At 45.2% G+C, this 15,776-nt stretch overlaps 1 protein-coding gene across 1 annotated transcript; it reads right to left on the reverse strand.

The window, feature by feature from the left end:
* Nucleotides 1-624: 624 nt before the first annotated feature.
* Nucleotides 625-14,041, reverse strand: LOC139455763 (sphingomyelin phosphodiesterase-like). The gene is made up of 12 exons (XM_071237306.1): nucleotides 13,698-14,041; nucleotides 11,932-12,096; nucleotides 10,963-11,086; nucleotides 10,680-10,786; nucleotides 9,103-9,272; nucleotides 5,716-5,826; nucleotides 4,701-4,869; nucleotides 3,863-3,936; nucleotides 3,252-3,444; nucleotides 2,158-2,250; nucleotides 1,545-1,639; nucleotides 625-807 (listed from the first exon to the last, which is right to left on the reverse strand). The coding sequence occupies exons 1-12, from the start codon at nucleotides 14,022-14,024 to the stop codon at nucleotides 693-695; spliced, it is 1,743 nt and encodes a 580-aa protein (XP_071093407.1). The 5' UTR covers nucleotides 14,025-14,041; the 3' UTR covers nucleotides 625-692.
* Nucleotides 14,042-15,776: the final 1,735 nt, after the last annotated feature.

Raw genomic sequence — 15,776 nt, forward strand, 5'->3', positions numbered from 1 at the left:
GTGAAGACCACATCCGTGGTCTTGTGGTAGAGCGACCGCCTGGAAGGTCCGGGGTTCGATCCCCGACCGCGTCATACCAAAAGACGTTAAAAGATGGTACTTGTTGTTACCCTGTCTGGCGCTCGGCATTAAGGGGCTAAAACAAGGACTGGTCGGCTCGGGCTCAGTATACTGTGTCTGAGTGGGGTATTCATGTTAAACTGCGGCATGGTATCTCAGTGAGCTAGCACTATAAATCGGCATCAGTCCGGACTAGTACAAGCAGCCACACAAACACACACACGTACATGCACGTCGCTATATAAGTGCAATAATCTTGGACGCGACGTTAAACCCAATTTCACCTCACCTGCGACTCTTTTCAGCCTATTAACGTTCTGATAACGTTTGTAACTTTTTGGTCAAATCCAAAGTTTACGCGGTTTATTCTTTTTCCCGACCGGTATTTCAATTTATTATACCGTAAAATACACCATACAATGTGTAGAATCTTTGTCCTCCCACAGATGTGCTGTACATGAATATATGAATCACACTTCCGTTTGGGTTAATGTTAATCTAATTATTGCAGCATCCTTATAGCTCATGTAGGTAGTTATGACAGGACGCTTCTCGGACAGTCTGATTGTACAGGTATTTGCACACATGAGTTGAATCTGGCACTGCCAGTTACAGGCCCATGGAACGTCCCCTCACAGGTCGGCACACAGCCGCGGGTCTTCCGATCTTCCAGACTTCAGTAGACACAGCTCTTCGAACTTACAGTCGTGTGTGCAAGGAGTGGTGTCTCCCCCCTTGGATCTGTGACTGCAATGAAATGGTATACAACTCTTTGTGAGTGAGTTGGTTCTGACAGAAGAACGAATGTTATTGTGTATTTGATGTCCGGTAATTTTATAGTAGAGATAGAGAGGGGTGAGTGAGTTTGGTTTTACGCCGCTTTTAGCAATATTCCAGGAATATCACGGCGGGGGACACCAGAAATGGGCTTCACACATTGTACCCATGTCGGGAATCGAACCCGGGTCTTCGGCGTGACGAGCGAACGCTTTAATCACTAGGCTACCCGACCGCCCGTGACAGAATAGAGACAGAGCGACAGAAAGAATGGGAGAGAGAGAGAGAGAGAGAGAAGAGAGAAAAAGAAAGAATGAGAGAGAAGAGAGAGCAAGAAAGCGAGAGGGAGATAGAGAGCGAGAGAAAAAACAATGAGAGAGGGATAATTTGAGATTGTGTGAGTGCTTCCAACACTGCTATTGTTGCACAGTCAGAATTAGAAACTTCTTGATGTTAAATCCCCCTTTGGACACTGCGGCCCGCGTTGCCACTACGTTGTTTAGCTCAGTCATAAACGTGTATGTTCCTTCTGACTACACCACACACAGTTCCCGTAGCCCTCTCATGCAGTTATTGTGAATCATAACAAACCACATTTGGCGAATCCCTTTGTAGCCAGTAAGGTTTAGTTGAGAGGGACAACTGAATACTCGTCGGTATTTCATTAAATATGCTTCCCTGTTAGTCTCCAGCGCTGTTCTGCGTACCGATGGAATTTGTTGAAGAGTTCGTCGTCGTCTCTCATCCTGTAGATGAGGTCGCTCCAGTCGATGGGGTTGCTGCCGTTCATGCCGTAGTCAGTCTAACAGAAGGAAACAAACTTATGTAGGGAAGATGATGTATCATCCGGAAGCAAGGGATAATTAAGAAATGACTTCAATATCCTTTGCGCTTTTCAAGCTGTAGGGGTATAAACAGGTGTACACACTAGTTTATACGTTAATAATTTCATAAACGCAAAACATATTGAAGTCAAGTCTTATCAACTGATACATCATTATAAGGGACACATCAATAATTTTACAGACTGCATAGTTAAACATTAACACACATAGAAGTGTAGGCAACAAAAAGAAATCGGTTACATTGTCCAGCACAATAATGCAACACAAGCCCCGCCTACTTTATTATCAGCCAATCAGTAGTCCGTTAGTGGGCGTGGTCTAATTGTTATTGTTCATGGAAACATAAACGCAAACAAATGTTCTTAGAAAGCCGATTAAATGCCACGGAATGAATTGTAATGTATTTTTGTCTTAAAACATAGAAGTTCGTGTGATTCTTTATGAATATTGACGGTGGCAACATGACGTCCCTTACCAAGGGGCTATATTCCAACTTCCATGATGGCCTCGTGCTGACGTTGTTGTTAGCAACCAGATCGAAAATGTAATCCTCGTAATCTAGCACGGCCTACAAAATACAAATAGAAACATAAGAAATCTCCACTAAAATCAGTGTCAATAGTATTATTATTGATAGCTATGTCATAAATATATGTTTATGATCACTATCAAATATTGATTATAACTATAGTTAGCGAAGAGGTTAGCGTATCCTCCTCCACTGGTGGCACTCGGAACCAAAACGTATACAGAGGTAAATCACTTGTTCTCCTGAAAAAACACGCGTACGTATGGTACAAGTCAGAATAGGGCATTGCATTGGACATCATCTTTGTCACTGATGCGTCAGATTTGGAAATATTCTCCACATATCGACCATAAAAGCTGATTAAAACTTTTGATCCAACAGATCAAACCTTGATCAAACAGATTGATCACAACTAAAAGACGATCGTTCGTATCCAGACACTGTGTTACATGATCGATATCCTTTTTCAATTAGTTTGTGTACGGATGTGCACATGTTGACGCCAAAATAACAGCCTGTAGCGAATCGAAATATTGTTTAAACCATGTTGTATTCAAACTGATATCTTAAGAAGGATCGGAATGAATTATATTTTTAAGCATTATACCGCCCAGACAATTGTCATAAGAACAATATTCGGACACCGCTAACGAAGGAATTGTTTGTATTTGCACTCAGGTTTCGATAAAACACATTTTCATGTTATATCATTCAATGGAGGTGAGCTTCTGTACCTAACGTAGGCAGTTTTGCAGAGGGTTGGTTTGTTTGTTGTTTAACGCCGCACTCAGCAATATTCCAGCTATATGACGGTGGTCTGTAAATAATCGAGTCTGGACCAGACAGTCCAGTGATTAATATCATGAGCATCGATCCACGCAATTGGGATCGATGACATTCATCAACCAAGTCAGCGTGCCTGACCACCCGATCCCGTTAGTCGCCTTTTACGACAAGCATAGTCACCTTTTACGGCAAGCATTGGTTGCTGAAGACCTATTCTACCCCGGATCTTCACGGGTGTTGAGGGAATGACTTACGAAGGAGGAGTTGGCGTAGAAGCCGTCCATGGTGTAGATCCTGTAGTTGGGGTTTTTGTTTGACTTGGGCGTCACGGACCCGCCCACGTAGGCCACGTTGACAGGACGGGTGAGGTTGGCGACGTCGTAGTACACGCGGAATTCGTCTGTGTGGGTGTGGCCGTTAAACTGACCCACGATTGTGCTCTCGTACCTGTGATTAGAAGACTCTATGTAAGAATATATGTCTCCAGCAACGGATGCTTGTCTTAATGTAACTTGTCTCGATGGCATGGTTGATTTGCATGTTATCGTATCCAAATTACGTGGATCGATGCTTATGGTGTCAATCACAGGATTGTCTTGTCTAGATTCTATTATTTACAGACCGTCGTCACATAGCTGGAGTATTGCCGAGTGCGGCGTTAAACAACAGCAAAACCAGAAGAAAAACCGAGGTTGAGTTACTCCATAATAACAATAGGAATTAATGTATAAATAAAGATATAATGGATTATACAGAAATGCTTCGGAGGGAGCTGCGTTCAGTGATAGATGTTAAAGATGCACATCAGTTCCCGACTGAATAGTCAAAGGACGCCTCAATGACAGGGTTTCTTGTTATTCCTCACCTGCTGACTATGTTGTAATAGTTCCAGCTCCAAGCCTTCATGCAGTTGGTGGGCATGTGACCCAGGATGAACACCTGCAACGATTAGAACAACACTGACCAATCAGAGATGCACATTTGTATTTTTAGCTGGTTGACATCAATGCAGAAAAAAGCAATGTCGTCAACAACACCCGCTGCCCCACACCGCACAAAACACAACCTCATCGCCATTCTTCCCTGATCTTCTGCCCCGTCCTCCACCCCGTCTCTGCTAACTTCTGCCGCTACATCCAGGCCATCACTTGTCACCACAACCTCCACAGCCCCACTCCCTTCTACTATACCCTCACACACACACACACACACACACACACACACACACACACACAGCCCCCTCACATATACACACACACAGCCCCCTCACACATACACACACACGCACACGCACGCACACACGCACGCACGCACACTCCGACATCACCCACATTCCTCACTGACCTTCTCCAGCGCGTCCTCCACCCGCGTTTCTACCAATCCCTTCTATTATACCTTCACACACACAGCCCCCTCACACATACACACACACGCACACACTCGCATGCACGCACGCACGCACGCACGCACTCACACACCGACATCACCCACATTCCTCACTGACCTTCTCCAGCGCGTCCTCCACCCGCGTCTCTACCAATCCCTTCTATTATACCTTCACACACACAGCCCCCTCACACATACACACACACACGCGCACGCACGCACGCACACACACACAGCCCCCTCACACATACACACACACGCACACACGCACGCACGCACGCACGCACACACCGACATCACCTACATTCCTCACTGACCTTCTCCTGCGCGTCCTCCGCCTTTTGCAGAGTCTCCGCCAGCCACTGCAATTCGCCGTTCGGGTCGGTGGTGTTGATGAAGAGCCACCAGTTGTTGATGTAGCAGAAGATGTTGTTGACTGAGATGATGCGGAAACCGGGAAATGGGGAGAAAGTGTAGAAACCCCCTCTGAATCAAAGAAAATAATCAATTTGGATTGGATTCCAACGTGGATCATTGTTCGCAGTATCATTGTTGGTGTGGATCAATTTTCGCAATATCATTGTTCGTGTGGATCATTGTTCACAATACCATTGTTCGTGTGGATCATTGCTAGCAATCTCATTGTTGGTGTGGATCATTGCTAGCAATCTCATTGTTTGTGTGGATCATTGCTAGCAATCTCATTGTTTGTGTGGATAATTGCTCGCAATATCATTGTTCGTGTGGATCATTGTTCACAATACCATTGTTCGTGTGGATCATTGCTAGCAATCTCATTGTTGGTGTGGATCATTGCTCGCAATCTCATTGTTTGTGTGGATCATTGCTCGCAATATTATTGTTTGTGTGGATAATTGTTCGCAATATCACTGTTCGTGTGGATCTTTGTTCGCAATATCACTGTTCGTGTGGATCATTGTTCACAATATCACTGTTCGTGTGGATACTTGTTCGCAATATCACTGTTCGTGTGGATCTTTGTTCGCAATATCACTGTTCGTGTGGATCTTTGTTCGCAATATCACTGTTCGTATGGATAATTGTTGGGGGCACGGGCAGCCCAGGCGTCTAAGGCGCCGCAATTCGCTGTGCAGAGTTACGTCCCTTTGGTTCGGATCCCGGTTGGTTCGAATCCCAGTTTTCCCTATTTATGTTTCTAGTTTTGTCAGCACCATACCCGTGCATCAAACAGGGCACGAAGTACTATGAAAATTCAATATCAACAGATAACTTGCATTATGTTTACGTCAAAACATTTAGTCCTTCATTTAGCCTCATCTCAGCGCTGTATCACTTAATTTGATAGCTCACCTCATAATAGTGTCTTTTGTGTCAGATGGTAGCCACCGACCCCACTGTGTTGCCATGGAAGCATACATCCACTCCTGCGACATATTGCCCGTGACCCAATCCGGAGGAAAACTGTTAAAATAACCTCTATACATCAACAAATAAGGGAGTGTCGGGAATAGTCCATCCAGATACGACAGCAGTTAATAATCAAGCAACCTAGTGACTGATAGCAAGAGCATCTTCAACGTCATCCATAGATACACGATTATACGCAATAAGCGATCTCACAAAACCTGATCACCCGATCAATTTTAATCGATCCATTTTAGATCCACTGGTAATACCCCGGACTCCAAAAGGGATGTCTGCATGTTAAGACACTGTGCTATTCCAGGGGCTCACATGAGCTTTCGAATTTATGAAATTTATCAAATTCATTAAAATTGTAATTGCGAGTAGAGATTTTCAAATGGTGCGATGGATCATCTGCCTGTAGAATGGTGGCCACCTGAACTGCCCAACCTTGCGGGTGCGTTTATTCGAGTGAGTCAGTGGGGTTAAACGCCGCTTTTAACAGTATTCCAGTTATATCACGGCGTGTCAGCTTAATGTGGGAGGAAAGCCCGAAGTGATGCAGGTCTCAAACGTTTACCACTTCGGTGAAACCCACGAGCACGGGTATGGTGCTGACAAACCTAGAAACATAATCAGGGCGAACCGGGATTCGAACCCACAATCATAGGTTTCTGGCGTGTCCAAGGGACGCAACTCTGCACAGCGAATCGCGGAGCCTTAACCGACTGGGCCACCCGTGCCCCCTGCGTTTATTCGATCTGAGGGGTCTCTATAGATAAATTCATGTTTGATGACAGAAAGTGCATGCGGCGTGACATTTGAATGGATGTACTATAGCCTACCAATTTGAAAGTCAGTCTTCTGAACTAAATGGGGCGGTTGGGTAGCCTAGTAGTTAAAGCGTACGCTCGTCACGCCCAAGACCCGGGTTCGATTCCCGAAATGGGTACAATGTGTGAAGCCCATTTCTGGTGTCCCCCGACGTGATATTGCTGGAATATTGCTAAAAGCGGCGTAAAACCATACTCATTCACTCTGAACTGAAATGCCTTCGTGTACTATCCCAGAAAATAGAAGATGCCAAATCATTGGCATGCACCAAACTGGCATGTCATGTCTGGCTATTGTCACCGTGTTGAACATTAGTCATACAGACTTTACAACAATGACTGGACATGTGAGGGACTTGCCGAGATCAGGACGTCCAGTGCCAGAGAGGACAGGGTCCTTGCCTTGTAAGCCAGGCAGAACGTCTGCCAACTTCAACTTGCACTGTCCTTTGTCATCACTGGCGTACTCACTACAGTGTCCCTCAGCACCATCAGGTGTCGACTGAATTCAGAAGGATAAGGGCCAGAACACCAGTAAGACGCCCTCTCCTATCGTCCCAATACACGTAGGACCGTGTAGCCTAGAGTCAGGCTCCAGCACACTGCAACTTGGGGTCATGAAGGAGGATTCAGTGACGAGAATCGGTTCTCACTGCACCAAACTGATGGCAGTACTCGTGCCTGGAGGCAAAGGGGAACATCTTATCATCAGTGCAACATCCAGGAAGCAGTGGCATGTGGTGGTGGCTCACCGATGGTATGGGGATGCTGCTCTTTTGATTGTAAACTTGGTACTGCCTCTGTTTATCCCCAACGAGAGGTCTCGTAGTCGCTGGCGAATAAAGTTGCTCTTTTTGGCAAACTCTCATTTTGCTATTATTCATAAAATTAACATCTTATTTGACATCAAGTCACATTTTTATCCCTTTTGTTTTCCATTTTCGGCTTATCTTTTCTTTTACTCCTTTTTTCCTTTACTCGTTTCTTTTCTGTTCGTAAAAAAAATGGGAATATCTGTTGTTCGTTCACTGTCCGCGTCATACCCCATCTCGTTACAATCAGATCGAGTTCTCACTTCATCGGTAGCGGGATTTAAGATCAAATTTTAATGAGATTGCATCATACGAAATGACGTTAAAAAATGGTACTTATTGTTAACCTGCCTGGCGCTCGGCATTAAGGGATATAACAACGACTGGTCGGTTTGGAGTCAGTGTACTGTATCTGAGTGGGTTATCCATGTTATACTGCCGCACGGTAACCCAGTGGGCTAGCGCTATAAAACAGGCCTTAGTCCGGACTAGCACAAGCAGCCACATATATACGTACATGCGTGTCGCTATATAAGTGCAATAATCTTGAAGGCGCCTTTAAACGCCATTTCACCTAACTCCTCAATATTAGAGGGGTTGGTGGGGTAGTCTTCTGGAGAAAGTGTTCGCTCATCACGCTGAAGACCCAGGTTCTATTATTCTACGTGTGTACAGTTTCTGAAGCACATTCCTGGTGCGCCTTCACTAGTGTTGTAATTGCGATAAAATGGACGAAAACCCTACTCATTCACTCACTAATAAGGGCAGTATCTCAAGTGAGTGCACAATCTGCTGTACTGGAAGCGCTCGTAAAATATTCAATTCTCGCTCTGTCTAAATCCGAGTGTTATGGGTACAAATCAGATAGAGTTTAGTTACGTCAATCTCGGAGAGTAGTTGGATGGGTGACCGCAGCTTGACAGCTTGACTCCTGAGTGTTTCTTGGGCTTCGGTCCTGCCCCACACTGAAGCACATCTAGCACACGTGGTGTTTCTTTAGGCAGGTGACTTTGTTCGAAATGTGCCTCTGTTCAACCAGCAGAAAATGAGTACCCGGTAGGATGAGATAAGATGTGACTTCTAGCGCCTCAAATGCGGCCTGGGTTGCATACACCCCAGGGAGTTGAGAATGAAAATCGAGTGCGAACTGATTCACTGACCGGCGTGACCCGTGAAGATCCGGGTTAGAATAGGTCTTCAGCAGCCACTGCTTGCAGTAAAATGCGACTATGCTTGTCGTAAGAGGCGACTAACGGGTTCGGGTGGTCAGACTCGCTGACTTGGTTGATGTATATCATCGATCCCCAATTGCGTTGATCAATGCTCATGATGTCAATCACTGGATTGTCTGGTCCAGACTCGAGTATTTACAGACCGCCGTCATATAGCTAGAATATTGTTGAGTGCGACGTAAACAACAAACAAACAAAACATACATTACTCCTTCCTCATTATAACGCCCTGTTTGTACTGAAATTCGTCTTGGCTTAGCCCCAGTCAATGGATCACACAGACACTGCAATTTGAGTATTGACAGGTATATCGGCCATACTGTGGCCAGTTTACTTATCTTAGTCCCGTAAACAAACAAACAAACAAACAAACACTGACCGGGGTAATAATGTAGCGCTTTGATCACGCTTTAGGGCGTGGTTTTGGTGTGATGTAACTATGCACACTATCAGTACCTGTTACACGGGGCGCTGTCATGGTTACCGGCACAAAAGTACACCTGTTTCCCCGGCAGGTACTTGTCGAAGTAGGACACCAGTCGCTCTAGAGCTGTGATCTGTTCGCTACGGGTTTGATTCCACACGTCATGAGCGGCGATGTCCCCCGTGAATATCACGAAGTCAAACTGCAGATAACCAGTTATTGCCGTTCATGTTATAATCAAGGATCCCTTAATGTTATAACAGAAACCCCCGTTTCATCCGGAAACCCCACTTACCGGGCGATTCCTGTTATGAACATCGTAAAATTTACTGAGGCCAGTAACAACGATTCGTTAATCTGTAAATGTAATAATGTAGCCAATTCACTTATCTGTAAACGGCAATCAGGACAAGTATTCAGGGAAACTTAAGGAAGACTGTTTAGACTTCACAATGGCATCTCCTTTTGTTTAGATTGCACAGGCTATTGGTAACATTCTGGTGTTAATATGTAAGTAAGAGAGATATAATCTTTGAAAGTCAGTTAGTGATACACATAAGGAAGAGAATTTATGGATGTCAGCTTCTTTATCATGAGGAACACAACGTTTCGGGGTATACTCTTACTCCTTCCTTAGGTGGACAATCCTTCATCGTCCTTTCACCTGATGAAGGAGTCAGCATATACTCCGAAACGTTGTGTTCCTCATAATAAAGAAGTTGACATCCATAAATTCTCTTCCTTAAGAAAGATATATCAGTATAAACCGGCATGAAACTGTTTCATTTTCACAATATGTAAATATGTATCCTAAATCTGAAGATATTGATGTAGTAATAATACATCTATCAACTGTGACAGAAGTAAAACTTGGAGATGAATTCGACGTCTTATTTAAGTGTCACAAGTATTCCAGTTTAAGATCTACATATCTTTCTTCCTTAAAAAATGTCTATATCTGAAATGTTTATGATAAATGTTATCAAGTCACAGAGCGTACATGTTATCCTTTCAGTGGCTGCTTATCTAAAACATGTTTTTATATCAGATTCAAGAATATGTCATCTCTGTATATTCACCGTTTTCCCAAGGCAATGGCGTTAACTGACAGTGGCAATTACGAGCTATGGCCCTTCTATGGGCCTCCTATTGACCAATCAGATTCCATTTGGATTTGCTTCAAACTAAATTGCGGCGCCCAGTCAAGACGATCTGGTTGATAATGGATCGATAAGAGCTATATTGTAATCAAATCACTTGAGCACCTTGATTGAAAACATGAAAAGATATGGTACACATATAACATGGTACACATGGTTTGCAAATCCAGCAGTCGACCGAAATCTGCACGTTGAAATCCATGCTGTTTACAAACCGGATGTATATTTCGTTACGCGATTTTGATTGGACTATGCATAGACTCGTTATTCCAGCCAAAATGTAACCCCGGAATTCCGGCCTTGTTTGGCAACGTTGACTCGGGAAAATGTATATTCCCGTAACAATATATTCTGTTAAAGTATCAATTGTACTTTAGGTCATAGGGCCCAAAATACTGATTATACATGTCTGTCTGTGAGGATATCTTCAGAATGGCTCCTGTACTCACCTCGTCGGTCTTGGAGGCAAGGTGCTGAAACAGATTGTCCACAAGGATGAGTGGGGAGTCACACGAGCGAGAGTCACCCCATCTTCCTGCTCCTGGGACACCCGCCGCTGTATCATCGGGGGTTAAAAGACAGACATATGAACTCCCCTTGTATCGATCGCTGGTTACCCCCGCCTCAGAATTTCTAATTGGATGAATAATTGCTACAGTACGCGTTAAATTTCTTCAATGTATGATAATGATAGATTACGTGTAAATAGTTCACGTGACCGTGGTGACGTACCTGGTTTGCCGTCGTTGCTACGGCAACACAGGGGCTCGTGGCAGATGGCGTTAGATCCCTCTTGGTACATCAGGTCAATATGAATGTCTGTCAGCTGGAGGAACCTGACCTTGGGGGACCCGGGCTGTATGGACAATTGCGTAATGTGTGAGTGAGTGGTCTGACCTTTGGGACCGGGGTGTATGGAGAATTGTGTAACGTGTGCGTGAGTGGTCTGGCCATGGGGGACCCGGGCTGTATGGACAATTGCGTAATGTGTGAGTGAGTGGTCTGACCTTAGGAGACCCGGGCTGTATGGAGAATTGAGTAATGTGTGAGTGAGTGGTCTGACCTTGGGGGACCCGACTGTATGGAGAATTGAGTAATGTGTGCGTGAGTGGTCTGGCCTTGGGGGACCCGGGTGTATGGACAAGTGAGTAACGTGTGCGTGAGTGGTCTGACCTTAAGAGACCCGGGCTGTATGGAGAATTGAGTAATGTGTGGGTGAGTGGTCTGACCTTGGGGGACTGGGGCTGTATGGAGAATTGAGTAATGTGTGATTGAGTGGTCTGACCTTAGGGGACCCAGGCTGTATGGAGAACTGAGTAATGTGTGAGTGAGTGGTCTCATCTTGGGACCTGGGCTGTATGGAGAATTGAGTAATGTGTGAGTGAGTGGTCTGACCTTAGGGAACCCGACTCTATGGAGAATTGAGTAATGTGTGGGTGAGTGGTCTGACCTTGGGGGGACCCTGGCTGTATGGAGATTGAGTGTGTGATCTGGTCTTGGAGACCCAGGCTGTATGGAGAATTGAGTAATGTGTGAGTGAGTGGTCTTGGAGACCCAGGCTGTATGGAGAATTGAGTTAAGTGGTAGTCTGGCCTTGGCTGTATGATAATAAATGATTAAACAGACAATACAAAGACGAAATATGACAACGTTTTTTTGTTGAATAGAAGGCATTGGAGACACAAGGAATCATCAACTCACCGCAGGGTGTCGGGGAGGTTTGACCGGCGGTTTGGGTGTGTCAGGGAGGGAGATGTTCCACATTTCTGTGGGAAAATAGGGCGTGGCGCAGTCCGACCCAAGGAGCAACCCGCAGATGTCATTCGGGCTGAGGGCAGTCTGCTGAATTACCGCCAGAGCCATGTCCTGAAGAAAAGTTTCGTTTATTTGATTCTTGTTTAACCAAGGCGAAATTGGTTTCTTCTGGTTTTGGTTTTGTTCAATGCCGCACTCAGCAACATTCCAGCTACATGACAGCGGTCCTGAAATAATCGAGCCTGGACCAGACAATCAAGTGATTGGCATCATGACCATCGCAATTGACAGCCATCAACCAAGTCAGCGAGCCTGACTACGAATCCCGTTAGTCGCTTCGTTCGACAAGCATAAGTTGCTGAAGACTTATTCTAATCCGGATCTTTACGGGGCCACGGTATGGCCGATATACCCGTCAATACACAAATCGCAGTGTCTGTGTGATCCATTGACTGGGGCTCAGCCAAGACGAATTTCAGTTGCAAACAGGGCGTTATAACGAGGAAGGAGTAATGTATATTTTGTTTGTTTGTTGTTTACGCCGCAACAATATTCCAGCTCTATGACGGCGGTCTGTAAATAATCGAGTCTGGACCAGACATTCCAGTGATTGACATCACGAGCATCGATCTACGCCATTGGGATACGATGACATGCATAAACCAAGTCAGTGAGCCTGACCCCTCGATCCCGTAGCCTCTTACGACAAGCATAGTCGCCTTATACTGCAAGCATTGGTTGCGTAAGACATATTCTAAACCGGATCTTTAAGGGGCTGAAGTATTATTGTGACTCCCCGTACACAGACGTTATAATAGAGAAGGCGTTACCTCTGTTACTTCGACATGGAGGTCAGTGTTGTTGTTGTCGTTGTTGTTGTTGTTGTTGTCGTTGTGCCTCAACGTGGATGTGAGTAAACAGTGCTATTAAAGTCGTTATATACTCAGCGTCATTTAAAGGGCGACCTAGGTATGTGGGGTATGACGTATTATACTCTGGTGTGACGTAAGTCATGGTCTGAAGTCACAGTATACTCAGGTATGACGTAGGAGCACACACTGAACTCACCTTATACTCAGGTATGACGTAGGAGCACGCTCTGAACTCACCTTATACTCAGGTATGACGTAGGAGCACGCTCTGAACTCACCTTATACTCAGGTATGACGTAGGAGCACGCTCTGAACTCACCTTATACTCAGGTATGACGTAGGCCACACTCTGAACTCACCTTATACTCAGGTATGACGTAGGAGCACGCTCTGAACTCAACTTATACTCAGGTATGACGTAGGTCACACCCGGAACTCACCTTATACTCAGGTATGATGTAGGTCACACCCGGAACTCACCTTATACTCAGGTATGACGAGGGTCACACTCTGAACTCACCTTATAATCAGGTATGACGTAGGTCACACCCGGAACTCACCTTATACTCAGGTATGATGTAGGTCACACCCGGAACTCACCTTATACTCAGGTATGACGAGGGTCACACCCGGAACTCACCTTATACTCAGGTATGACGAGGGTCACACTCTGAACTCACCTTATAATCAGGTATGACGTAGGTCACACCCGGAACTCACCTTATACTCAGGTATGATGTAGGTCACACCCGGAACTCACCTTATACTCAGGTATGACGAGGGTCACACTCTGAGCTCACCTTATACTCAGGTATGACGTAGGTCACACCCGGAACTCACCTTATACTCAGGTATGACGTAGGAGCACACTCTGTCCGTTTCAATGTGGAAATATTTGCATACTGAGATCATCGTTTTCACAATTTCGTCTTCGGGTCGCATTTCCACCACCATTTCCTGTAGAGTGCCTGCAAGCACCTTGCACGCAATGCACAGGTCACTTTCACTGATGTTTGTTCCATGTTCTTTGGGAAACGTGTCCTTTGCCGCGTTCCTCGTTAGCCATTGCAAATGTTCACCATCCTTCTCTGTCTTCGTTCTGGTAGAATCAGTTACCATGGTAACAGTACACAGTACCGTTAAACACAACACTGCCCTCAACGACATTGTAATTACAGACACATATACATGTATCTACAATGAATTTGAAGGTTATTTGTCCCTCCTATTGTGATCAACGTCCCGATATTTATATTATCAGGTACATGAAGACAGCGGGGTATATGAAGATGTGTCACACACGGGTATGTCGCACTGACAGGCGTTATCGCGCATGTGACACCAGCGTACAAAGGGTTAGCCTCAGGCTCTGCTTGGTACATCTGTACATAGGATATCTGTGTATCTTATCTGCACGAGCAGAGAGTACACATCCACTTACACCAAGTGTTGATCACCTTTTTAGCTGCAGTGACCTTTTCATGTTTGTTTGTTGTTCACGCAGTCCGCATCTTCTAGCAGTATGACAGTAGCCTGTAAACAATCTGTGCCAAAAGCTTCGGAGTCTACTTGCCCCTTGTCCCTTGATATCATATCTCAGTAGATCTTAGTGCTAATGTGTGGACCTTCATCCGAAAATTTAAATTAAACCGATTTTTTCTATTTGACTCGGGTTACGGACAAGTGGCTAACGTCACATACTGTGTAAATAATCGAGTCAAGACAAGACAAGACAAACGTGTGATTGATTTCATAACACGCGAGGATGACCACGTGATCCATAGACTCGCTTCTATCGACAAACATAGTGAGTGAGTTGGGTTTAACGCCGCTTTTAACAGTAATCCAGTTATATAACGGCGTTTCAGCTTAATGTGGGAGGAAAGCCAGAAGTGATGCAGGTCTCAGACGTTGACCACTTCGGTGAAACCCACGAGCACGGGTATGGAGCTGACAAACCTAGAAACATAGTAGGGGCGAACCGGGATTCGAACCCACAATCACAGGTTTCTGGCGTGCCCAAGGGACGCAACTCTGCACAGCAAATCGCGGCGCCTTAGACGACTGGGCCAACCGTGCCCCCTGACAAACATAGGTTGCTGGGGAACTATGCACTCTTGATTCCCGACAGGGGGAATACTGCCCCTGGTCCAAGTGGAACACATCGAGGACAGGTTAACAAACCCTGAGCGTACATCTGTACCGAACTACAATCTCATTAAAATCAGATCTTAGTTCTCGCTATCGCTAAACGAAGATATGGGGACATCCCATTACGGGTCACGTCAGTCCGACCTTTCATCCGACCAATCAGAGCGTCGCTTACCCGATCATGAAAGTGACAGTCGGAATGTGTTTTCTAATCATGCAACCTCGAAAACGTTAACACGGGGTATTCCGAACGACAGTAACGGCCCGTACGACTGATTCCGTCAAAATTATTGTCTATCTCGCGCTTCCGTGGGATACACATTTGAACAGAGGAGGCTTTGCACAGTACGTGGGACGCACTGCCATTCAATTGCAACCATATATTAGACATTCCTGAATGTTCGTTTGTTCAGTTTTCAAAATTTTAATCGAGAACTGTGTCAACATATTTTTCAAGCGTAGTCTGAAATGGAAGTCGCCAGGATGAAACGAGTGCCGTAAAGCTCGAGAAAGCTGCTTTTTAATTGGCTGATGTCGACCTGTTAGCCGTTTCAGTGGACGGTAAAAGTTCGCGAAAGGTCCTTCTGACGTGACCCGTAATGGAATGTCCTCAGATCTTTGTTTAGATCTGAACTTAGATCTGATTTTAATGAGCTTGTACTGAACTACAAAATCGATTCACTCTCTCCACCACAGGTTGTTACCGCCAGGACGTGTTAAATATTATAACCAGCTTACGCAGCCACACTGGACATCCAATCCCCATAC

The sequence above is a fragment of the Haliotis cracherodii genome, unplaced genomic scaffold (genome assembly GCF_022045235.1).
Source record: "Haliotis cracherodii isolate W230 unplaced genomic scaffold, xgHalCrac1.p SCAF_11, whole genome shotgun sequence".
In the NCBI taxonomy this organism is placed as follows: domain Eukaryota; kingdom Metazoa; phylum Mollusca; class Gastropoda; order Lepetellida; family Haliotidae; genus Haliotis; species Haliotis cracherodii.

What these genes read in the sequence shown, in the direction of transcription:
- LOC139455763 (XM_071237306.1), bottom strand. Translation starts at nt 14,024, where the DNA reads ATGTCGTTGAGGGCAGTGTTGTGTTTAACGGTACTGTGTACTGTTACC. An exon ending in TAGCAACGACGGCAAACCAG is followed by an intron (nt 10,787 to 10,962) that starts GTACGTCACCAC and finishes CCGATGATACAG; the next exon opens with CGGCGGGTGTCCCAGGAGCA. An exon ending in ACAAAAGACACTATTATGAG is followed by an intron (nt 4,870 to 5,715) that starts GTGAGCTATCAA and finishes TCTTTGATTCAG; the next exon opens with AGGGGGTTTCTACACTTTCT.